The 27,419-nt window shown below is 35.6% G+C and overlaps 1 protein-coding gene across 3 annotated transcripts in view; it reads left to right on the top strand.

Annotated features, from left to right (window-relative positions):
• TECRL (trans-2,3-enoyl-CoA reductase like) overlaps positions 1–27,419 on the top strand; it is a 143,345-nt gene that overhangs the window by 53,332 nt on the left and 62,594 nt on the right. For 2 of the 3 annotated variants that reach the window (XM_027544614.1, XM_027544616.1), the window contains exon 3: positions 20,639–20,683. The exons of the other annotated variant lie outside the window; for it this stretch is intronic. In XM_027544614.1, the coding sequence (XP_027400415.1) occupies positions 20,639–20,683 (45 nt within the window). The remainder of the gene's footprint in view (positions 1–20,638; positions 20,684–27,419) is intronic. 3 annotated transcript variants of the gene reach the window in all.

Raw genomic sequence — 27,419 nt, 5'->3', positions numbered from 1 at the left:
GAGAATGAAGTTTCATGAATTCTATTTAATTTTAATTTTAAATCTTAATAGACTTTTCTAAATATCTCTTCTTCATTTAGGGTGCTATAAGAACTTGCCTAGTGGGTCAGATGGTAAAGAATCTGCCTGCAATGTGAGATGCCTCTGTTCACTCCCTGGGTTAGGAAAACTCCCTGGAGAAGGGAATGGCTACCCACTTCATTATTCTTTTTTTTTTTTTTTAATTTTTTTAAATTAATTTTATTTTATTTTTAAACTTTACATAATTGTATTAGTTTTGCCAAATATCAAAATGAATCCACCACAGGTATACATGTGTTCCCCATCCTGAACCCTCCTCCCTCCTCCCTCCCCATACCATCCCTCTGGTTCGTCCCAGTGCACCAGCCCCAAGCATCCAGTATCGTGCATTGAACCTGGATTGGCATCTCGTTTCATACATGATATTTTACATGTTTCAATGCCATTCTCCCAAATCTTCCCACCCTCTCCCTCTCCCACAGAGTCCATAAGACTGTTCTATACCTCACTGTCTCTTTTGCTGTCTCGTATACAGGGTTATCGTTACCATCTTTCTAAATTCCATATATATGCGTTAGTATACTGTATTGGTGTTTTTCCTTCTGGCTTACTTCACTCTGTATAATAGGCTCCAGTTTCATCCACCTCATTAGAACTGATTCAAATGTATTCTTTTTAATGGCTGAGTAATACTCCATTGTGTATATGTACCACTGCTTTCTTATCCATTCATCTGCTGATGGACATCTAGGTTGCTTCCATGTCCTGGCTATTATAAACAGTGCTGCGATGAACATTGGGGTACACGTGTCTCTTTCCCTTCTGGTTTCCTCAGTGTGTATGCCCAGCAGTGGGATTGCTGGATCATAAGGCAGTTCTATTTCCAGTTTTTTAAGGAATCTCCACACTGTTCTCCATAGTGGCTGTACTAGTTTGCATTCCCACCAGCAGTGTAAGAGGGTTCCCTTTTCTCCACACCCTCTCCAGCATTTATTATTTGTAGACTTTTGGATTGCAGCCATTCTGACTGGTGTGAAATGGTACCTCATAGTGGTTTTGATTTGCATTTCTCTGATAATGAGTGATGTTGAGCATCTTTTCATGTGTTTGTTAGCCATCTGTATGTCTTCTTTGGAGAAATGTCTATTTAGATCTTTGGCCCATTTTTTGATTGGGTCATTTATTTTTCTGGAGTTGAGCTGTAGGAGTTGCTTGTATATTTCTGAGATTAGTTGTTTGTCGGTTGCTTCACTTCATTATTCTTGCCTGGAGAATTCCATGGAGAGAGGACGCTGGTAGGCTATAATCTGTGGGATAGAAAAAGAGTCTGACATGACTGAAGGACTAACACCTTCACTTTAATGCATCATTTATAATTTTATGCCACATAGTATTTATTTTTCTTCAGTTCTAGTATCAATAACCTCAGATATGCAGATGATACCACTCTTATGGCAGAAAGTGAAGAAGAACTAAAGAGCCTCTTGATAAAAGTGAAAGAGGAGAGTGAAAACGTTGGCTTAAAGCTCAACATACAGAAAATTAAGATCATGGCATTTCTTACTCCAGGGGATCTTCCCAACTCAGGGATAGAACCCTTGTCTCTTGTGTCTCCTGCATTGGCAGGTGGTTTCTTACCATTGCTCCACCTGGGATGCCCTGGATATATAATGCAAATATGTTATGATTAACACATTACAATTAGTTATATCTACATGTTCTGAACAACAGAATATCTTAATTCCCTATGCCAATATGACTTGAGCAATCTCTTGACCATCCACTATTCTAAACATCTCTCTTTCTTGCCTCAGGATTCCCAGTTTCTGGAACTCACAGAGATATATAATCTGTAGAACACCATCTGTCTTTGTCATTTATCATCTAACTTAAGATTTTGTTTTATACTTTATCTAAACTGTTTTCTTTTGACTTGATCCAAATTGAATTTTTAGCTTCATTATGTAATCCTCTCTCCATATCTTCAGAAGTTTTATCCCTTTAATCTCATTTTCCCTTTATCTTCAAGTGCTTCCTTTTTATTCTTTTATCAAGAATATCTCAATTTAGAAATCACTGCTAGCAATTATAAGAGTAACTATTTGTGTTTGTGTATAAGTGTGGTTGTATGGGTATATTTATATACAGCCATATTATTGTTACAAGTATATTTATTAAAATTCTTAGGTTGTATTCAGAGATTGTAATGCAAATTACTGAAAGGGATCTCTGACTGTTAATAAATGACTACTACTAAAAATTTACCCATTCTCTACCACTAATATCTTTGAAATCTGAAAATAGCTAATTTTCATCACTACAGTTTAAGTCTTCGTAATCTAGAAATATACCTGCAATAACTTCCAGTTGGATACATTTTCTCACATATTGACTCACTCTAGTATATTGTCCTTACTACCTTATTACCTCCAATATCAACATCAAGCTCTTTATGGTTTAGAAGTTTCTCATAATGTCCTCATACTCCATGTGCATGTGTGTTTATCTCAGTGGTGGCAAAAAAAAAAAAAAAAAAAAAATATATATATATATAAATATCATTTGAGGTGTTAAGTGAGGAATGTTTTCTTTGTTTTTTTTTTTTTTTCCTATTGAACAGCAGCTTTTTTGACTATGAGATTATTCATATTCTGTTTATTCACTCTATTTCTATAACTCTGATACATTCATATGTGATTGATAAATAGAATTATATTAGCATAATATTAAGTTTACAATTTTTCATATACACTTGTATAAGAATTATTACTTTGAATTACTGAGGAACAGTAACTGATGGCAAAGTACATGGCATGGCCATGTGAAGATGTGATCTTCTTCACATAATAGACACTATATTATAGTATTTATTACTTACTTGGCTCAATTTGCCCATGTGCTCTGCCTTTGAAATGTTTATGGTCTATCCCCCCTTATCTTTGTTAATTTCATCAGTCACAAATTTTTCTCACATATATCACATCTTTTAATTAGTTCTTCAGAGTTTTTGGTAATTGGAATGTACTATTTCATTTAAATATAAAAATATCCCTAAGAGATAACTTTATTAATTGTTCTTTTTTAAAAAACTTTTGCTTAACATAAGAGAAAAATAGGATTCAGAAAGGTAACTTGCTCAAGATAAAAAAGACAACTAGTAGATAGTCTCAGGATTTAAATCTAGTCAAAGTTCACAGCCTCTAAAATTAAATAGTTACAAGACACTGACTCACTGTAGGGGAAATAATTTACCACCAGATCAGACCAGATCAGATCAGTCACTCAGTCATGTCCGACTCTTTGCGACCCCATGAATTGCAGCACGCCAGGTCTCCATGTCCATCACCAACTCCTGGAGTTCACTCAGACTCATGTCCATCGAGTCAGTGATGCCATCCAGCCATCTCATCCTCTGTCGTTCCCTTCTCCTCTTGCCCCCAGTCCCTCCCAGCATCAGAGTCTTTTCCAATGAGTCAACTCTTCACATGACGTGGCCAAAGTACTGGAGTTTCAGCTTTAGCATCATTCCTTCCAAAGAAATCCCAGGGCTCATCTCCTTCAGAATGGACTGGTTGGATCTCCTTGCAGTCCAATGGACTCTCAAGAGTCTTCTCCAACACCACAGTTCAAAAGCATCAATTCTTCGATGCTTGGCCATCTTCACAGTCCAACTCTCACATCCATACATGACCATTGGAAAAAACATAGCCTTGACTAGATGAACCTTTGTTAGCAAAGTAATGTCTCTGCTTTTGAATATGCTATCTAGGTTGGTCATAAATTTCCTTCCAAGGAGTAAGCATCTTACATTTCATGGCTTCAGTCACCATCTGTAGTGATTTTGGAGCCCCAAAAAATAAAGTCTGACAGTTTCCACTGGTTCCCCATCTATTTCACATGAAGTGATGGGACGAGATGCCATGATCTTCATTTTCTGAATGTTGAGCTTTAAACGAAAATTTTCACCCTCCACTTTCACTTTCATCAAGAGGCTTTTGAGTTCCTCTTCACTTTCTGCCATAAGGGTGGTGTCATCTGCATATCTGAGGTTATTGATATTTCTCCTGGCAATCTTGATTCCAGCTTGTGTTTCTTCCAGTCCAGCGTTTCTCATGATGTACTCTGCATATAAGTTAAATAAGCGGGGTGACAATATACAGCCTTGACGGACTCCTTTTCCTATTTGGAACCAGTCTGTTGTTCCATGTCCAGTTCTAACTGTTGCTTCCTGACCTGCATACAAATTTCTCAATAGATAGGTCAGGTAGTCTGGTATTTCCATCTCCTTCAGAATTTTCCACAGGTTATTGTAATCCACACAGTCAAAGGCTTTGGCATAGTCAATAAATCTGAAATAGATGTTTTTCTGGAACTCTCTTGCTTTTTTGATGATCCAGTGGATGTTGGCCATTTGATCTCTGGTTCCTCTGCCTTTTCTAAAACCATCTTGAACATCTGGAAGTTCACAGTTCACATATTGCTGAAGCCTGGCTTGGAGAATTTTGAGCATTACTTTACTAGCGTGTGAGATAAGTGCAATTGTGCGGTAGTTTGAGCATTCTTTGGCATTACCTTTCTTTGGGATTAGAATGAAAACTGACCTTTTCCAGTTCTGTGGCCACTGCTGAGTTTTCCAAATTTGCTGGCATATTGAGTGCAGCACTTTCAGAGCATCATCTTTCAGGATTTGGAATAGCTCAACTGGAATTTTATCACCTGCATTAGCTTTGTTCCTAGTGATGCTTTCTAAGGCCCACTTGACTTCACATTCCCGGCTGTCTGGCTCTAGTTGAGTGATCACACCATCGTGATTATCTGTGTTGTGAAGATCCTTTTTGTACAGTTCTTCTGTGTATTCTTGCCATCTCTTCTTAATATCTTCTGCTTCTGTTAGGTCCATACCACTTCTGTCCTTTATCGAGCCCATCTTTGCATGAAATGTTCCTTTGGTATCTCTGATTTTCTTGGAGAGATCTCTAGTCTTTCCCATTCTATTGTTTTCCTCTATTTCTTTGCATTGTTCGCTGAAGAGGGCTTTCTTATCTCTTCTTGCTATTCTTTGGAACTCTGCATTCAGATGTTTATATCTTTCCTTTTCTCCTTTGCTTTTCACTTCTCTTCTTTTCACAGCTATTTGTAAGGCCTCCCCAGACAGCCATTTTGCTTTTTTGCATTTCTTTTCCATGGGAATGGTCTTGATCCCTGTCTCCTGTACAATGTCATGAACCTCATTCCATAGTTCATCAGACACTCTATCAGATCTAGGCCCTTAAATCTATTTTTCACTTCCACTGTATAATCATAAGGTATTTGATTTATGTCATACCTGAATGGTCTAGTGGTTTTTTCTACTTTCTTCAATTTAAGTCTGAATTTGGCAATAAGGAGTTCATGGTCTGAGCCGCAGTCAGCCCCTGATCTTGTTTTTGCTGACTGTATAGAGCTTCTCTATTTTTGGCTCCAAAGAATATAATCAGTCTGATTTCGGTGTTGACCATCTGGTGATATCCACATATAGAGTCTTCTCTTGTGTTGTTGGAAGAGGGTGTTTGTTATGACCAGTGCATTTTCTTGGCAAAATTCTATTAGTTTTTGTCCTGCTTCATTCCATATTCCACGGCCAAATTTGCCTGTTACTCCAGGTGTTTCTTGACTTCCTACTTTTGCATTCCAGTCCCCTCTAATGAAAAGGACATCTTTTTGGGTGTTAGTTCTAAAAGGTCTTGTAGGTCTTCATAAAACCGTTCAGCTTCAGCTTCTTCAGCATTACTGGTTGAGGCATAGACTTGGATTATTGTGATATTGAATGGTTTGCCTTGGAAACGAACAGAGATCATTTTGTCATTTTTGAGATTGCATCCAAGTACTGCATTTCGGACTCTTTTGTTGACCATGATGGCTACTCCATTTCTTCTGAGGGATTCCTGCCCGCAGTAGTAGATATAATGGTCACCTGAGTTAAAATCACCCATTAGAGTCCATTGCAGTTCGCTGATTCCTAGAATGTCGACATTCACTCTTGCCATCTCCTGTTTGACCACTTCCAATTTGCCTTGATTCATGGACCTGACATTCCAGGTTCCTATGAAATATTGCTCTTTACATCATTGAACCTTGCTTCTATCACCAGTCACATCCACAGCTGGGTATTGTTTTTGCTTTGGCTCCATCCCTTCATTCTTTCTGGAGTTATTTCTCCACTGATCTCCAGTAGCATATTGGGCACCTACTGACCTGAGGAGCTTCTCCTTCAGTATCCTATCATTTTGCTTTTTCATACTGTTCATGGACAACTAATATTGCATTTTATTAAAATAATGGCACTTTCATACCTTCTGCCGATTCTTTTTCAATAAGAGGCTATATGTTTATTGAAATCTTATAAAATCACACATTCCTCTGTGCCAGGCAGTCTTCTAATGAGTTGTGCTGTGCTTAGTTGCTCAGCCATGTTCAACTCTTTGCAACCCCACCATGGACTGTAGTATAGTAGTAATAGATGTAGTTACAGCTACTAGTTCTCATAATATATCATAACAGTAAGGAGAAATGCATACTAAGCATCTTAATATGTACATAATATAATTTCAGGTAGAAAGATAAAAAACAGGTAATTAGAGAAAGTAACTGAAAGTAGCACTGGGTTCTGCTAAATCTGATGGCATCACGGAAACCAGGGAAGTGACAGCATCACGGGAAAACCATTCAAAGACTCAGATTCAGACACAGAGTATGAAATAGTTGAATATAGTAAGGCTCAGCATTTTTCCAAGTAGTGAAACCAAGAAAGTTAGACAAAGTAGTTAAGATCATTGATTAGGTATGATTACAGTTATAGTGGGAGAAATAAAAAACTTACCAGAGTCAAAATAATAAGATGATTGCTGGGAAATCCTTGGAGAATCAAAAATTATCTGAAGTAGAAATACTGACTGAATTAAATAGGAAGGAATGGTTGTGATGATTAGAAAGTAGAATATTTGAAATATATTTGGAAGTGAAATATTTTTTGGTAAGCATGAGACTCTGGATAAGAGTGAGACAGTAGGCAGAGAACGTTTGGATGAATAGACCAAGGAAGGAATTTAAGTGATACTGAAATTACTTATAATGGTAAATTGGAGAAGCCAATGGCAACACACCCCAGTATTCTTGCCTGGAGAATTCCATGGACAGAAGAGTCTGGCAGAGTACAGTCCATGGGGTTGCAAAGAGTCAGACATGATTGAGTGACTATCACACACAATGGTAAATGAGTAGTGGTGGAGAGGATACTCTGAGTTAAGTCTTTAGTGACTTAGATGGAAATCCCAGTCCATCACAGATGGCAAAAACAATAACAAAATAATACTATGTAGTAAAGTCTGGTGATGAGCATTACCTGAGGAGAATGGAAAATACAGGTTTTGGGTGTGACAGCAAGAATAATTCCTAATACACTTTTAGGTTCATGATTGGGTGAGTTTGGCATAAAGAACACACACCAGTTGAAGAATATGCAGAAAAGTTTTATTTATAATAAAGTAAGAATACTAAGGGTTTTTTGCATGAAGTTGTTGATTTAAAATTGTTGCTAATGACAAACAATAAATGCTCTAAAGTACACTGGAGTAGACGGAGAAGCTAGATAGTAAAGTCTGAGTAGTGGTTGTACAAAGCCAAATTGAGAAAAGTATTCCTGTGATGATGGATGCTCTGAGACTCCTGAACAGTTAAATGGTAATCTAAGGTAAATGGAAATGTAGGCATAATGACCAACCCTAGTGGTTCCTTAGAAATATGGTAGGTGATTAGGTGAACAAGCTGGTTATAAGATTAAAAAAGGGAAGACAAATAAATAGTTCAGTTATTCTCTGTGTGTGCTTCTTCCTGTCCCATATTTTCTTGCCTTGTGTTTTATATTTTACTGTGAAATTGGCTTGTTACTTTATGCCTCTTGTTTTTCATATTCTTTATTCTTTAATTCTGAATACTTGTTTACACAGCTTTTAAATATTTTTAGAATCACGTCTGTTTTCCTACAGAGGATTTGCTTTGTGGTTGCTGATTATACTCCATTATAGCACTTTGTCTTTCTTATTTGAAAGCTCTGTAATAGTAAACTCCTTAGCAGATGTCTCGTCTTTTCAAGGTCAGCAAAATTATACACGTTGGTTGATGCTGATTTGAGTGTTAGAACTTCTTGTTGTTGTTATAGAGTATGAGATAGGAAATAGTTCTCTTATTTTTCAGATACATAAACACTATCACACATATTTTTACTGCTTTTCTTGATTTCATTTAAGCTTTATCACTTAATATGTAGGTGGCATTTATAAGACTGCAAAAAAATGGTATACAGGAAATAAAATGGTTCATTTAGTTTGAGTGAATTACTGTAATGAAGGAATCTTTTCTCACAAATAACTGATTATAATATTAAATCACCAGAAAGTATTTCAGTACATCAAGAAAGTTTTTTTTTTTTTTTAATGATACTTGGTGTTTATTTCTAATCAAAAAAGCAACAGAACTCATGTGCATGCCCTTCTGTTCAGGTTTTTAGTCTTCTACTGTTTGGAAAGAACACAATGGTACTACTAAAACAGTGTAACTAAAGTGATAATTCAATGTGCACAGGACATTCTGTGATACAACCACATTTCCTATATAGCTTTCCATGGCCTGGTTGATATTTCCGTCCCTTAATTTTGCTTTATAAACACGAGAAGTTCCCATTAGAACAGGGCTTTTATAAGACAGGAAAGCAGAAAGTTGTGTACATCTTTGGATGCCAGAACAAGGAAAATAGGTGGCTTCTATCAAGAAAAAGTTTGGCTTTGCAGATTATAAAACTTTACTAATAATACTATTAAAATTTTAAGAAATCTTTTATCAAAATCCAGGATGTTTTAATTCAAAGAATACTTTCCACTTGACATACTTTTGCTGTTCAGTATTTTGTTTTTGTATATAAATATAAATTATTTATAATTATTTTATATATTCATATTATATATATATAATGCTATTTTTTATAAGACACCTACTTTGTCTCAGTTTTTTTATTTAGTATTGTTCAGCTTATTTCATTTCAATTCTGGAATCAATTTATTTTTCCCAAAGTTGATCCTTTGGATGTTCATCTATTAACAGACAAAAAAAGGATCTCGAGTATAAGATCAATCTAAATAATAATGTGATTGCTTTACATTTTCTTTAAAAACACTTCATTCAGAAGCTATTTGGACAAAATCTCTTATTTCCATCATTTAGAACCCTGCTATCTGTCTAATTGCCCTTCGTGATATCTAACAATATCAAACAATGTAGAGGTAATTAAAGACTCTGGATAAAGTTGTATCTTTCTAGAGAAGAATTATTTTGCTTCCTCAATCTTTAGGGCTGGAATTTAGAAATTACAGATCACTTGAATCCAAACAAGTGGTAAGATGATACAAAATTCAGCTTCATTCCTTCTGAGAACTGGTCTCTTTTTGACTTCTTTATTTTGTGATACCAGTGAAATTTTTGGCTTTTACTAAGGATTCTCCTTCTTAATTGGAAATAAAGTCTGTTTTTTTTTGTTTGCTCAGGCTTGTGGGTCTATGGAAAGTCTTGCTCAACTGTCTCTTCCAATATAAGCAGATGTCTCTAGGGGAATATGGCTTCAGTTTCTGGGCTCGACTTTCTGGGGTTCCCTTCCTCCCAAATATTAGCTTTCTAATACTACACTTTGTTACTAACTCTATGGAGATTTTGATAAAATATTTTGTTATACTTTCCTAGTTGTCCTCAGAAGGAAGTTTTGGGTAGAACATGCAGTTTACCATTACAGTTGATGGAATTCTTTGTTTATGCTTAAGGATACCTAATACATAGAATATCATTCAATTTTCTTTCATTCTTTCTTTTTTTTCTTTTTTTTTTTTTTTTGAGGGCTTCCCAGGTGGCACTAGTGGTAAAGAACCTGCCTTCCAATGCAGGAGACCTAAGAGATAAGACATAAGAGATCTTTGGGTTGGGAAGATCCTCTGGAGGAGAGGATGGAAACCCACTCCAGTATTCTTGCTTGGAGAATCCCATGGACAGAGGAGACTGATGGGCTACAGTTCATAGGGTTGTAAAGAGTCAGACATGACTCAAGCGATTTAGCATGCACACGTAATTTGCTTTTTATATTCTCTTATTCCTTTTAATTTTCTACTTTCTGAGAAATTTATTCTGGTTCATTCTCTAATTGACAAATTCTTCTGCTTAGTCTAACTGGCTATACCATCATTCCATTACATTTTTATTGCCATAAAATTGTTTCATTTCTATACATTTTATTTGGTACTTTATCAAATGAAACAATGTTTATAGTACCATCAACATTTTCTCATGTTTTTGATTTTTTATTTTACATCTTTACTCGTTTTTGAATAAATTTAGGTGATAAAGTTAATGAGACACTTTATACATCTAATGCTCCTTAAAATTAATCTTGGGCTTTGATAATTTATTACATTGTATGCTACATTTCCAATGTTTATTTTTAAAAAAGCACTGATGATTGAGCATATTATTGACTATTTATATCATAAACATACCTTGGAGGCTTTATTTATTATCAATGTTAATACAGTGAATCATGATAATGGAAATGTAATTTCCAAACAAATACAATCATTGACTATGAAGAGTCACAAACTAATTATGAATAGAGTTCATCAGCTTTCTTATCTATTTTAATTTGTTATTTTTATAGAAGTAATATAATTTCTACAAAGCTACATTTGCTTCAATAGCCAAGATATGCAAGCAACATAAATATCTACCAACAAATAAATGGATAAAGATGTGATATAGAGATATAAAATGGAAACAGGCATAAGAAAGAATGAAATTTTGTCACATGTAGCAACATGGATGCACTTGGAGGTTATTATGAGAAGTGTAATAAGCCAGAAAGAAAAATGCTCTATGATATTACTTATATGTGGATCTAAAAAAACACAACAAACTAGTGAATATAACAACAACAGCAAAGCAGACTCATAAATATGGAGAACAAACCAGTGGTTACCAAGCAGGAGCAGAAAGGGAGAGGGGCAACATAAAGATAGGGGATTAAGAGGTACAAACTATTATATATAAAATAAACTACAAGGATATACTCTGAAACATAGGGAATATAGCCAATATTTTATAATAACTAAGAATGGAGCTCAACCCTTAAACTGTGAATAACTATATTGTATATATTTAACATATATTATATTGTTCATCAACTATATGTTAATAAATAATAAATAAATAAAATAAAACTCCCAGGTAAAACTTAAAACAATCAGGGAATTGAAGAATAAGAGTGGCTACATATATTCATTTTCCTTTTCCTGCACTTACTGTTTTTATTTTACTCCTCCTCTTTATCATGATATTTACTGACTGAAAACACTCAGAAAAAAAAAGGTACATTAGAAAGTTAGTAAATTGAGAATTGAGATCCTTAGGTGCTAGACAAGATTAGCCATTACATCAAATCAAAGTAAATCACTAAATTGATTAAATTTAGACCTATAATTTAATCATACTTGTCCTTACTTTTTTTATTGTTCGTATATTGGGTTGGCCAAAAAGTTTCCAGTAAGATGTTATGCAACAGCCTGTAAGAACTTTATGGACACACATATGATTAATAGTAGATATATTTCAAAGACATTTACAGTATAGCATGAATAAAGTAAAAGTATTGAAAAATTATTTATTATATTGCTATGATGAAAAATTATTTATCAGTTTATTATGCGTAAGTATTATGCTTGCTATGTGTAGCAGTTTATGCTTATTATCCCAATCATTTTTCTTAATTTACCTTTACCAAGGATTAAAAATATATACTATTAGGATAATTGACAAAAGCTAATGCAAAGTTTCAGGTATTCATTTTTTAATAATAATTCATGGGGTCGCAAAAAGTCAGACACAACTGAGCGACTGAACTGAACTGAACTGAATTAATATTTTTTTGAGAAGTGATATGTTGGTTAAAAGTTTTTCAGTCTGCCTTCTCACAAAATACAGCTATTTATGCTACATTATCTTCTAAACATTCACATTAACACATGTCTATGACTGAATGACTTCACTTTCGCTTTTCAATTTCATGCACTGGAGAAGGAAATGGCAACCCACTCCAATATTCTTGCCTGGAGAATCCCAGGGACAGGGGAGCCTGGTGGGCTGCCATCTATGGGGTCGCACAGAGTCAGACACGACTGAAGTGGCTTAGCTTAGCTTAGCTTGTGAGAGGAAACCAGGGCATCCTGGGTGGTTCAGTGGTAAAGAACCTGCCTACCAATGCAGGAGATGAAGAGACATGGGTTCCATCCATGAGTGGGGAAGATCCCCTGGAGAAGGAAATGGAAATTTATCTAGTATTCTTTACTTTTTAATATAAATTTATTTTAATTGGAGGTTAATTACTTTACAATATTGTATTGGTTTTGCCATACATCAACATGAATCCGCCACAGGTATAGAGGAGTCTGACAGGCTATAGTCCATGGGGTTGTAAAGAGTCAGACATGATTGAGCACTCACCCATGCATGAGAGTAAAACAGTGGTTAAACTACTTTCAAAGAAATTCGACCTTGTACAAATATTCCTTCTTCCAAATAACCCTAATGGTGTTTTTAATACTTTGTGTTCTATTTAATAATTTTTCAGGATTTAAAAATAATTTTCATTTTCCTCTAAATCTTTTTCTTTAGATAAAATGTATACAATATTTCAGAATCATCACATGAAAAACAACATTTCAAGAACAGTCACCATGCTTGATGTTTTCTATGAACTGCCTCTTGCCTGTTTTCACCAAAGTGTTGCATGTAAATATATATTCAAAGCTCAGATATGGTTTCATAGAATTTAAGCATAGCAGACTACTACCATCTCTTTTTTGGAAAATTAAGTTTTTTATTTTACTTTGTGCTTGTAGTTTCTTTAATTTATTTCACAATACACTCATTTTATTTGCTGGCCTTACAAGATTATCCTGAAATGGGATGTCATTTGAAATGCACCTAATAACTATTGGATTGACAATTGTTTTTCAATTACAATTGCAGTTATTTTAGTTCATTTCAGGAAGTCATTTTAGATTAAATCAAGTTTGTTTCATGAGTTAAAGATTTTTTTTAATGTTTCTTTCCTATAGGATCTTAATGGCCTTCTAATTATGTTTATTTCAGCATTTGTTTTACTAATGTCATTTTCTGTGGTAAGAAAAAAGTCCATTGAATGTGAAATATAGTATTCTATGCTCAACAATTTATCATCAAAATCTCAAACATCTTAATCAACTATTGGTGATATCCTTCCTTTATTAATTTTCACACAAGGAATATAATTAAAAGATTTTGCAATATAATAACTTTAGTACATATTCACACTTTGCCAGACTTTATCATTACAAATAAAATTCTGAAACATAAATGTTTCTTTTGTATTAAGGTTATGTTATTCATACATTGATGTAACTATTTTAATCCATTTTTTCTTTTTTAACTTTAAAATGAATCTATATTGTTTTATATATATATATATAATTATTTTATTTGAAAAAATGAACATTTATAATATCAGCACATTTATATAGCCTTGACTAGACGGACCTCTGTTGGCAAAGTAATGTTTCTGCTTTTTAGTATGCTGTCTAGGTTGGTCATAGCTTTTCTTCCAAGGAGCAAGCATCTTTTAATTTCATGGCTGCAGTCACCATCTGCAGTGATTTTGGAGCCCAAGAAAATAACGTCTGTCATAGTTGCCATTGTTTCCCATCTATTTGCCATGAAGTGATGAGACCACTTGCCATGATCTTCGTTTTTTTTTGTTTTTTTTTTTAATTTTATTTTATTTTTAAACTTTACATAATTGTATTAGTTTTGCCAAATATCAAAATGAATCCATCACAGGTATACATGTGTTCCCCATCCTGAACCCTCCTCCCTCCTCTCTCCCCATACCATCCCTCTGGGTCGTCCCAGTGCACTAGCCACAAGCATCCAGTATCGTGCATCGAACCTGGACTGGCATCTTTGTTTTTTGAATTTTGAGTTTTTAAGCCAGCTTTTTCACTCTCCTCTTTCATCTTCATCAAGAAGCTCTTTAGTTCCTCTTTGCTTTCTGACGTAAGGGTGGTGTCATATGCATATCTGAGGTTATTAATGTCACTGATGCCAGCCCTGCATAGCATACTTTTAAGAACAGAATTCTATTTCTTTCTACTCTTCATCCTATCTCATCACAGCAGTCACAAAGCACCCAAGATGTAGACAACAAAAATTTATCACTGTTTTCTTTCCCCAAATGTTCTGCATGGTCCACCAGGAATATTCCACCACATTAGTGAAATGGTTTCTTTAATTAATCCTTAACTGTTCTCGAAATTTATGCCTCCTAATGTGTGTGCTCAGTCATTAAATTATGTCTAACTCTTTGCAGTTCCATGATCAGTAGCCTGCCAAGCTCCTTTTTTCATGGAATTTTCCAGGCTAGAATATTGAAGCAGGTTGCCATTCCCCATTCCTGGAGATCTTCCTGACCCAGAGATCAAACTCATGTCTCTTGCGTCTCTTGCATTGGCAGGCAGAATCTTTACCACTAGTGTCACCTGGGAAGCCCTCTTCTTCCTAGCAGGATTAGTGATCAAATAAAAAGGGTAGAGGTTAGGTGGTAGGTTTACCAAGTCTTAAGTATGAGACGTGATATGTTTTAGGTCATGAAGGATACTATTATTTTTGAAAATTCCTTCAGTATTTTTTCTCCTAAATTTTTCCTCTTTCAGTATTACTATGAATATAGGTTTCAGTTAGTATTCAATTCCATCTGTAATTAATATAGATGAAAAATAATTTTAATACCTTATAAATTATAGTGTATTAAATAATTTAACCTATGTAAGCTTTAGTCTGTACGATCTAACTATTAATACTAACTGACACTAAGTTTTCAGTCCCTGGGATTGCAAAAAGTTGGACATGACTGAGTGCCTAACACTTCCTGCTTCTCATAAACACAAATACAGAACACATGCCATCAGTGACTCAATAAAGATTTCTGACTTTCATTATTTAAAAAAAAAAATTCTATTGCTGACTTTTATTTCTAAAATTGAATATCTGGAGACATGAATTTAAGTATTTAAGTTAAAATTTATACTGCTGATAAACATTCTAGAAGAAGAATTCTAATCATATTAGATTGATTTGAATGTAACTGTGGTTTTGGACTGCAAATTTTAAATCATTATAACTAGGCTCAAACACACCTATATTAATCAAAGTATTAATAGGAACCATTAAAATCAACACATTTTTGCCAACAGAAATAAGTTTATTTATTCCTGTAGCATAAAAATCCATGCTTTAGGGTTCAGTGAACTCTTGGGAAGCATTTTCTGCCTCCTGCTGGTGGCGGAAATATTTTCTCTGCAAAAAATTGTCGAGATACTTGAAGAAGGGGTTGGTGAGAGGTCAGGTGAATTTGGCAGATGAGGCAAAACTCTGTAGCCCAATTTGTTCAACTTTTGAAGCATTGGTTTTGTGACCTGAGGTTGGGCATTGTAATGGGGAAGAATTGGGGTCTTTCTGTTAACCAGTGCTGGCTGCATGAATTGCAGTTTTCTGTGCATCTCATCGATTTGCTGAGCCTACTTCTCAGATATAATGGTTTTGCCAAGATTCATAAAGCTGTAGTGGATCAGACCAGCAGCAGACCACCAAAGAGTGATTATGATCTTTTATTTTTTGGGTGCAAGTTTGGCTTTGGAAGTATTTTGGAGTTTCTTCCTGGTCTAACCAGTGAGCTGTTCATTGCCAATTGTCATATCCACTTTTTGTTGCATGTCACAAACCAATCAAGAAATTTTTCACTGTTGTTGCTTAGAGTAAGAGAAGATGACACTTCAAAATGATGATTGCTTTGGTTTTCAGTCAGCTCACGAGGAACCCACTTATCGGGCTGTTTCACCTGTTCAAATGCTGAACGACTCTAGAGTGGTTGACATTGAGCTCTTAGGCAACTTATCACGTAGTTGTAAAAGGATCAGCTTTGTTGATTGCTCTCAAATGGTCATTGTCAACTTCCAATGGCTGGCCACTGTGCTCGTCTTCAAGACTCTCATCTCCTTTGTAAAACTTGTTGAATATTTTAGATGGCTGAAATCCGATATAATTTATATCATTACCCTGTTCCTTAATCTTTCAAAATTTAAGAACAAATCTTCTTGAAGGAAAAAAACACTCAAACCTTTTAAATCTGTTTTATATTATAGGATTTAATTCAACCATTAATGTTAATTTTTGTGCAAAACCTCTATAATAGAGAGCTTTAGAAAAAAAATTATTTATTTTGCAATAAAATGCAGTATATATATATATATATGTATATATATATATACATATACACATATATATACACACACACACATAGTTGTCATTTTAGTCGCCAACTTTTTTGACTATGATTCATAATAAAGAATGTACAGTAGTCAAATAAAAACAAAAATGTATCTATACAATTTAAGCTAAAAACAAAAATGTATCTATACAATTTAAGCTATTGAAACAAAACATTGAAGAAACAATACTGAACTTGTCTATCTAGAATTTATCCTAATATATTGCATCCAGTGCCATGACAATCCATTTCTACTTTATTCTACTCTATTCTACCCCTTTATATAGTGCTGATAATAACACTAATTCTATCTTTAAACATATTATGGTCACAACCAGAAATTCAGAAAAACCTATTTTAGTAAAATAAATATATTTGAATTGTATGCAGACACTACTTATTTGGGATGTTATTGCATAGTTTATGAAGTCTTCCAATCATCAAGGATAGAACTCTAAATCATGGTAGAATATAATAGGTATTATACTAGTCGAGTTCAACATTTTAAATAATTTAAGATACTAGTAGATGCATTAGAGCTACTACATAGCCATAATTCGGCTGTGAGCCAGCCGTCAGAGTTCAATGTACTCAGTATTATAATTTTCAGGACTATTCACACATGCTAAAATTCATTATGCAATGTATATCCTTATCCTTTATAAACTATTTTTCCTGATGTTTTTCCAGCCTATTCCATCTAAGCTCAACAAGCATAGAGAATATCAGAAAATGTATGTTTTGCTCTTTGAAAACAGAATTGAAACTAATCTAAAGGTTTACATAGCAGTTAGTAACTCTCTTTCTCTGGGACACAGTGTTCAAAGATTACAACCTTTAAATGCCATGTTTATTTCATAAGTAGATTTATAGTTATAGCTTAAAGCTTAACATTCAGAAAACTAAGATTATGTCATCCGGTCCCATCACTTCAAGGCAAATAGACGGAGAAACAGTGGAAACAATGGCTGACTTTATTTTTCTGTGAAGAGCTGACTCATTTGAAAAGACTCTGATGCTGGGAAAGATTGAGGGCAGGAGGAGAAGGAGGTGACAGAGGATGAGATGGTTGGATGACATCATCGACTCGATGGACATGGGATTGGGTGGACTCCAGGAGTTGGTGATGGACAGGGAGGCCTGGCATGCTGTGGTTCATCGGGTCAGAGTTGGACACAACTGAGCAACTGAACTGAACTCAGACTTATAGTTTATTCTTATTGAGAGGATTGAAAGGAAGTAGTTTTCCTTGAAGGCATTAACAGCTTCTAAACTATCTGATTGATCATTGTGGATACAGCCAGAATTGACTCATCTAGGTCACAGATAGATCTCTTTGCCTAGAATGATTGAATTAATTTTGCACTGATATTTCCCACTATTAAAAAGATGCTATAAATGTGAAAAAAGTGAAGTGAAATTCAGCCAGTCATGTCTGACTCTTTGCAACCCCATGGACTGTAGCCTGCCAGGCTCCTCTATGCTTTGAATTTTCCAGGCAAGAATATTATATTGGGTAGCCATTTCCTTCTCCAAGGGATCTTCCCAACCCATGGATCAAACCTGGGTCTCCTGCATTGCAGGCAGATTCTTTACCATTTGAGCCACCAAAGAAGCCCAAAAACCTCATAAAGTGCTATTGAAAATAATGTCTTACACCAATATTACTAAAATGGACTGAACTTGACAACATGTATAATCAGAGGTGGTCAATGATTATTTGTCAAATATAAATGGATTTTCATAAGTTTTATATTTTCTTCTATATCCATAATTGCAAACTCATTTTAAACTGTAGATATCTCTTTGCATTTGTTTCCATCATACTTCTTTGGCAGCATATTTTCAGTATGATTAATAAGTATAGCTATTTAAAAATTCTTTTCAACAAACAATTTTAGCATGCATTTCAGAACAACAAATGGCTATATAAATAAAACAATTAGTAGTAAATACAATTAAAAAAATCAAATGTCAGAGTTAAATGTTTGTGTATTCCTCATTTGCCACACTATTATTAAATTTTGTTTAGATGTAATCTTAATAAAGTTTAACTATTGATTATAAGTTTTAACTTATGAGTTATTTATTCATGAGAACTTGCATGTGTAAGTTGCAGGAATTTTTGCAGTAAATTTAGATAGAATTGACTGCAATTCAGTTGTATTACATTATCATTACTCTTACTGACAATTTAGAAAGTAATGTTTTGAAAAAGAAATAGCAATTGTGTAGTATTCTTTTGTCAGTACTCTTAAATTATTATATATGAATTGAATTTGCTTAAAATTGTACCTCAAAGTTAAAAATTAAATTTTCAATACAGCCTTTAAAGTAATAATAAAGAATTCATTTTAAGAGAAAATAAAAATATTCTGATAATTGTGAATCAACTTTTTTATTATGGATGTGTGTTCAGTTCAGTTCAGTCTCTCAGTCGTGTCTGACTCTTTGTGACCCCATGAATCGCAGCATGCCACAGACCTCCCTGTCCATCACCAACTCTAGGAGTTCACTCAGACTCATGTCCATCGAGTCAGTGATGCCATCCAGCCATCTCATCCTCTGTCATCCCCTTGTCCTCCTGCCCCCAATCCTTCCCAGCATCAGAGTCTTTTCCAATGAGTCAACTCTTTGCATGAGGTGGCCAAAGTACTGGTGTTTCAGCTTTCAGTTCAGTTTAGTTCAGTTCAGTCGCTCAGTCGTGTCCGACTCTTTGCGACCCCATGAATGGCAGCACGCCAGGCCTCCCTGTCCATCACCAACTCCAGGAGTTCACTCAGACTCACGTCCATCGAGTCAGTGATGCCATCCAGCCATGTCATCCTCTGTCATCCCCTTCTCCTCCTGCCCCCAATCCCTCCCAGCATCAGAGTCTTTTCCAATGAGTCAACTCTTCGCATGAGGTGGTCAAAATACTGGAGTTTCAGCTTTAGCATCATTCCTTCCAAAGAAATCCCAGGGCTGATCTCCTTCAGAATGGCCTGGTTGGATCTCCTTGCAGTCCAAGGGACTCTCAAGAGTCTTCTCCAACCCACAGTTCAAAAGCATCAATTCTTCGGCACTCAGCCTTCTTCACAGTCCACTCTCACATCCGTATATTACCACTGGAAAAACCATAGCCTTGACTAGATGGACCTTTGTTGGCAAAGTAATGTCTCTGCTTTTGAATATGCTATCTAGGTTGGTCATAACTTTCCTTCTAAGGAGTAAGTGTCTTTTAATTTCATGGCTGCAGTCACCATCTGCAGTGATTTTGGAGCCCCAAAAAATAAAGTCTGACACTGTTTCCACTGTTTCCCCATTTATTTCCCATGAAGTGATGGGACCGGATGCCATGATCTTCATTTTCTAAAGTTTCAGTTTTAGCATATAATAAAGGTATTTTGATTTTTCTAATCATACAGAAATTTTAGTATTCTACTTATTACTAATAGTATTATATGTAGAAGACAGTAACGTTATATTTCTGCTATAATTAATTTGCTCATAATACTAAAAGTCAATAGTACATACTATTCTGATAGAGTGGCTTATTCCTGATAGAGAAAATAACTCAGTTCCACATGTTAATTTTAAATAAATTTTGAATGAGGTCACAGTTCTCCAGTTTTAAATGAAGCTATCTAAGACTTTTTTTTTTTTTTTTTTAAGAATAATTTTCAAATTGCACAAGCTATACATGGGTCAACTTCCCTTATAGTTCAGTCAGTAAAGAATCTACCTGCAATGCAGGATACCTGAGTTCACTTCCTGGGTCAGGAAGATACCATGGATAGGGATATGGAAACCCACTCCAATATGCTTGCCTGGGAAACTCCATGGACAGAGGAGCCTGGCAGGCTACCGTCCATGGGATCACAAAAATTGGACACAACTTAGCAACTAAATCACCACTATACATAGGTCACTTATTTTATTACATGTCCACAAATTGAATTCATCTGGGTAACAAGTTCCTAGACCAAAAAGCAGAAAATCACCATCCCTAAAGCACCAGCCCATCATGCTTTCTTCCAGAATTATCCATAGTGCTTATCCTGTAAAGGAAAACTACTGTCTCCATTTCTAATACTGGATAATCATTTTTAATCACCTTCTGAGATCTAATCTATCTTCTAATGGAAAATATTGCTTTTAAAATATGTTTACACCTGTGCTTACAATTAAATGTCATTTTTCATTGAATAGGTCCACAGTGGTATCCTTCTCGAGTAGGCCTGCAGCTAGAACGTGGTAAGAAATAATTTCACTCATCTATTTATTTAATTTAGAATCCTTTTTCTGTCATCAATAGGCAATATTTATTTATCGATTACCAAATGACAGGTATTATAATAAATACTGAAAATATATTGTTTTATTTGAGCCTCCTCAAAAGCTAGTGTTTCACGTTTATGGTAGAGGAATTTTAGTCTCACAGAAATAAATTTCATACATTCACTGTCATTGTGTATTGAAGGCAGGATCTGAACTAACATCTGTCTCAAAAGCTTTTATTGCTATATCCCCTCAGTCTACTGCCTCCTAATATAGTCTCAGGGATACGGCTCAGTTCTCTTTCCCTTTATTCCTGTTAAAAAGCAGAATAAGAGAGATAAGGAGAAACAGAATTAATGAATTATAGGGAGTTGTATTGTTTCCATTAATAAGCCTCAAGTGTTTCAAAATTTCAAACCTTATTTTCTGGTGATAAAATTTAAAAATTTTATTCTAAAAATACACAAAAGTTAGTCTTGCTAAGAATCATTGGTATTGAATCACATCACTTGACCTTACATTTGAACTTGTTAAAGCTCTGAGTAGATTGGAAATTTCTGAGGAATATTCAGTTCAGGTTCATAATAAATCTACAGAGATATCTTTTAAGAAATTTCAATCTTTAAATTTTTCTACACAATCCTGACCTGCCTTGTATTTTTCTGGTACTTTGCTAATATTCAGGCTATCATTTCTTCGATATCATATTCACTTAAGTACAAATGATTTCTCTAAGATGTTTTGTTGTTTTCATTGCTATCTTAAATATTCCACCTTTTTCTGAGATGTCTATGTTGAAAACATGGGAATCCAGAATATTTTTATAAATCACCATTTCTTGAGGTTTCACATTTTTTGAAATTCAAGTGTTCAAGGCAAATTCTCATCCAGTTAGAGTTTTCAAGAGAAGAATCATTATCTTGTTTCTTTTTGCTTCTATGGGGCCTTTTAACACATGGTTGCTGAAATAATATAAAATGAAATAATGGTATTGTTTTCTGAACTTGATTATTATATGAATTAAAAAAAAACTGAGAATACAAGCATCAGTGTCAGATGTAATTTCAATTTGAGGGATTTTATAAGGGACTGGGGAATTTCTGTTACTTCAACCTTTCTGGTGAATGTGACATTTTATTTCCCTTCACTCATATACCTGGTTGGATGTACCAGTGTGTGATGGGAATAAAGCATAACCCTCCAAGTGTTCTTTTTTTTTTTTTTTTGGAGTGTTTTATAAACAGCCCCATCAAGGACTACCTTTATTTATTTATTTTTATAAGAATGTGATGAACTATTTGAAAAAAGGAATCTATGAATTTAGTGATATAAGCAGGATATGGCACAAAGGCTATTTGGAATAAAACAATTTAAAACCTATCTTTCTACTTACTTATATTCAGAATCTTCTTTTGTAAAGTGAGCTAATAAAGAATCTAACTTATGGTTTGTGTGTGTGTGTATGTGTGATTTTTGTAGGTGGTGGCTAGTGTGTAAGTAAGATTATGTTTATAAAGTACTATAATGATTTGTGCATGGTTAACACCTCATTAAACATAGTTGTAACTATTAATATTAAGGAAAAAGACAACACCAAAACAAAGCAAGGCATGAATATTACATATTTGCTGCCAGAGTATCTTTGCCAGAATGAGTGCACTATGAATAATTATATCATGTTATTTTAGAGTCTTTTACATTTTCTATACACAAAAGACTGCTAAAACACAAATAAAAGAACAAGCAATTTATTTTTATGGGAAAATATAGCCAACATTTTTTTGGCTTGGGATTTCTGCTTAGCTGGGCTGGGGTTGACCTTGCTTGGCTAGTTTCATTCAAACAGCTAAGGTGAGCTGGTGGATTGCTGGACTGGCCAGAATGTTCAGGGCTGTAGCCACTCCTCTCTGCTCTATATGTTCTCATGCTTCATCAGAAAGTTCTGGCCTTGGTGGAATCAGGAGTGCAAATAAATGAGCACAAGCATTCAAGAATTCATGAAGCCCAGGCTTAGATCTGGTTTATGATTCCTTGTCCCACATTCTATTTGTCAGAGCAAGATACTAGGCTACCTTATATTCAAGGTTGGGGAAACCAACACCAACTCTTAATAGAAGGGACTAAAAGTCATATTGTGAGTGATGCTGACATGGTAATGGTGAATAATTGCAGCCATTGTTGCAATAAATCTGTCATACAAACTGGTAACCTAAATGTGTTCTCTCATTACTGTGATTAATATAATTTATAATGTCCTGGAAGTATGGGGTCCAATTTCTAATTCTTAGAAACATTAGATTTGTTCAGTAGAAGGTTTAAGTACATGTTGAATTGGTCCTTCTCTTCCCATCCCCAATTCCAACCATTCACATACCCTTTATACAATCTCCTAGGGTTACAAGTATGCACCTCAGTGTTTGGCCCATTCTTGGGCAAAAATGTCCCCAAAAGATATATAACTTGAGCAAATTTAGGCAGAAAATGTAGGGGCCTTAAGAGGCCAACTTATGGTATAAATGTCATGGGCTCCATTAGGTGCATCCTCTTGGTCCCACATATTCCTCTCCCATTGGAAAAGGACATAGATATAGAATGCCAAGGAAAGGAGTTCCTGATTACTGTATCTAAGAGTGATATGATTAATGATATATCTGGATTCTCTCACATTTTTTCACCCAAATACTATATTGATTTTCCATATTTTAAAAACAAAATGCCAATATTCTGTTCTTTGATGTCAGCAAGGGGATAGAACAGTGGGAAACTATGATGTCGATAGGTGCACGTTGGAAAGAAGTTTTCAGCAGTCCTTATCAATATTTCTTGTTGTTAGAGTGACTGTCACAATGACATTCTGATCAGCTGGATAACAAACCTTGAACCATGTTATATCAATGTGCAACAAATTACCACAAACTTAGCAGCTTAAAACAGCAATTATTTATGAGCTCAAAGATATAATTTGGCTGGATTCTCTACTCAGAGTATCCAAGTTTAGAATAAGGTATCAGCTACATTGAATTCTCATCTAGACTTCTGAGGAAATCTACTTCCACCTTCAGTCTTGTTGGCAGAATTCACTTTTTAGCTTTTATGACAGAGATCCCTATTTCCTGGATGGCTATCAGTTCCTAGAGGCCACTTTAATTATTTGCCAGGTAGCCCTCTTCATTTTTAAACCAACAATAGTATAGTGACTCTTCCCAGTGTATTAAATCTTGGTATCCCTATTTCTGACTCCATTCAGATTTGTTATTAACTCTGGCCCACCAAGATGACTTCTTTTGAAGCCATATATCATAAACTAGGCAAGAAAATCATAGCTTACTATATTCATGTTGGATTTATCAAAATTAATATATAACAATTGCCTATTTTTATCTTATAAAAAATACCTGTAAGCATAATTATAAATCTAAATATTATATTTAAAAAATCAAAATATGGTCAAAATTTAATATCTTACTTTCTTTCAATAATAAAGAATGAAAGGAAATTTGTACATAAGTAGAGTTAATATAATTCATAAATAGTTTAGCATAAAGTATAATACAAATAGGAGAAGACAATGGCACCCCACTCCAGGACTCTTGCCTGGGAAGTCCCATGGATGGAGGAGCCTGATAGGCTGCAGTCCATGGGGTCGCAAAGAATCGGACGTGACTGAGCGACTTCACTTTCACTTTTCACTTTCATGCATTGGAGAAGGAAATGGCAACCCACTCCAGTGTTCTTGCCTGGAGAATCCCAGGGACGGGGGAGCCTTGTGGGCTGCCATCTATGGGGTCACACAGAGTCGGACACAACTGAAGCGACTTAGCAGCATAATACAAATAAAAACAATAACATTAATAGTATTGTACTTGTGAGATGCATCTATGCTGGTATACACAGTTCTAATCTACTCATTTATCTTTCTGTATAATATACTTTTGTTTGAATAAAACAGATTATATTTATCCACATCTTGTTTATGTATACTTAAGATTTTTATGTTTTGCTACTACAAACAATACTAAAAAAGACACCTTTGTACATATCTTTCAGTACACAATGGCAAACTTATCTAGTGTTCATTTTTAAGAGCAGAACATTTCTTTCACAAACTTTCCATCATCAGTTCTGTTTCTTCCTATTTCATGAGAAAGTTTTAAATAATCTTTGCTGTGTGTTTGTCTTCTGAATTCAAAGGCCTGGAGTGCTAGGAAACTCAGTCTCAGTTTGTATTCCTTCATTTAAAACTGCATGCATAAATAATCTCACCATGCCCCCATGGCTTTAACTGTCAATGACTTTGAAAATATCTTCAGACACAGCCACCCAACTGCCTACTTGACAGCTCCCAGTTGAAGGCCTAATAGATATCTCACATTAAATGCACCCTAATTGAAATTTTCTTTTTTTTTTTTTTGTATACTTTGCTGTTTATGTGTATATATATATATTTATTTACTTTATAATATTGTATTGGTTTTGCCATACATCAACATGAATCTGCCATGGGTGTACACATGTTCCTCATCCTGAACCCCCCTCCCACCTCCCTCCCTGTACTACCCCCCTGGGTCATCCCAGTGCAAATCTGGTCTTTCCTCACTCTACTCTTTGTCAGTTAATGATATTACAATGCAATTAAGTGCTCAGGACAAAAATTTACCTCAACCTGAATCTCACAGGTTAAACTTGCTCTAAGATCAAACTTTTTGGGGTTGATGAATTTTTAACATCTCTACCACTGCCATCTTAGTCCAAATAAACCTCATACCGTGGTTGGTGAATTCTTACTTTCTTCTAAGTAATCTAGCTTCCTTTTCTTCCCAGTTACCATACAACAATCACAATGATCTTTTTGAAAGCTGAATCAAGCCCATCCCCAGGTGCTTTACGATGACTTTTAAAATTCTAGAGGGGAGGAGCTAAGATGGCAGAGGAATAGGATGGGGAGACCACTTTCTCCCCCACAAATTCATCAAAAAAACATTTAAACGCTGAGTAAATTCCACAAAACAACTTCTGAATTCCGGCAGAGGACATCAGGCACCCAGAAAAGCAACCCATTGTCTTCGAAAGGAGGTAGGAAAAAATATAAAGGACAAAAAAAGAGACAAAAGAGGGAGGGACGGAGCTCCATCCCAGGAAGGGAGTCTTAAAATAAGAGAAGTTTCCAAACATCAGGAAACACTCTCACAGCCGAGTCTGTGCCGAGCCTTGGAAGCACAGAGGGCAACATAACAGGGAGGAAAAATAAATAAACAATTAAAACCCATAGATTATGAGCCCAACATTAACTCCCCCAGCAGAGAAGCAGTGCAGACACTGGCACCTGCCACTAGCAAGCGGGGGCTGGGCAGGGAGGCACAGGATGCATCGCTTAGAGTGAGGATCTGGCCTGAATGCCCTGAGCGCTACCTGAGCAAACTAATTTGGGTTACCAAACCAGACTGTGGGATAACTATCACATGAAAAGCCAGCCCTAACCTAAGACACTGCCAGGCCCGTGCACAGAACAAAGGACTGAACAGAGATAGCCGGCTGCAGACCATCCCCCTCCAGTGACAGGCAGCCAGAGCCAGAAGGGGGCAATCGCAGCCCAGAGAGACATTATCTACAAAACCGTAAGCAGGCTTCTTTGCTAACTAAGACTTCTTGGGGTTCTGGACGGTCAACATTCGCCTGAGAAGGTGCACCAGTTGTACACCCAGAAAACCGAGCCACGGGGAGGCGATAAGTCGCAGCAACCGCGCTCGCCAAACACCTCATCACCTGAGCTGCTCGGACCTGGGAAGGGCACAAAACGCAGGCCCAACCAAGTCTGCGCCTCTGAGGACTACCCGAGTGCCTGAACCTGAGCAGCTTAGACCTGGGAGGTGCAAGCAGCCCAGGGCTGGCCTCAGATGGTTCCCAGCAGAGCAATCTAGAGCCTGAGCAGTGTGGGCAGGGAGGCTACCTGCGCCGTGAGAGGGGGTTAGGCCCAGTGTGGCTGAGGTACTGCAAGCACACGCCAGTGTTATTTGTTTGCAGCGTCCCTCCCTCCCCAAAGCGTGACTGAACAAGTGAGACTAAAAAAAAAAAAAAGTGTCCACCACCGCCCCCTTTGTATCAGGGCGGAAATCAGACACTGAAGAGACCAGCAAACAGAAGAAGCTATAACAGACGGAACCGCCTTGGAAGCGACAGGCAATAGATTAAAACCCTGTCATTAGTACAAACCACATAGGAAGGGGCCTATAGATTTTGAGAAATATAGGCCGGATCAAGGAACTAGCCGAAAATGAACTGCCCCACAATACCACAACACCAGAGAAAATCCTAGATATATTTTTACTATTTTTATGATCATTCTTTCTTTCTTTCTTTTTTTTTAAATTTTTTAAAAAAATTTAAGTCCTCTATTACTCCTTTAATTTTGAATTTTATAACCTACTATTACTTTGCAAAAAAAAAAAAGACCCTATTTTTTTTTAAAGCAAACTTCATATATATATTCTTTATAATTTTTGTAACCTTTTTTTTTTTCTTTTTCTCTCTCTTTTTTTTTTTCTTCTTTTCTTTAACATTGTATTTTTGAAATTCCAAACTCTACTCTAGATTTTTAATTTTAGCTTTTTGGTTGCTGCTGCTGCTAAGTTGCTTCAGTTGTGTCTGACTCTGAACGACCCCATAGACGGCAGCCCACCAGGCTCCCCATCCCTGGGATTCTCCAGGCAAGAAT

Source organism: Bos indicus x Bos taurus, chromosome 6 (genome assembly GCF_003369695.1).
Source record: "Bos indicus x Bos taurus breed Angus x Brahman F1 hybrid chromosome 6, Bos_hybrid_MaternalHap_v2.0, whole genome shotgun sequence".
NCBI classification, from domain to species: domain Eukaryota; kingdom Metazoa; phylum Chordata; class Mammalia; order Artiodactyla; family Bovidae; genus Bos; species Bos indicus x Bos taurus.
This window is presented reverse-complemented; position numbering and strand designations above follow the sequence as displayed.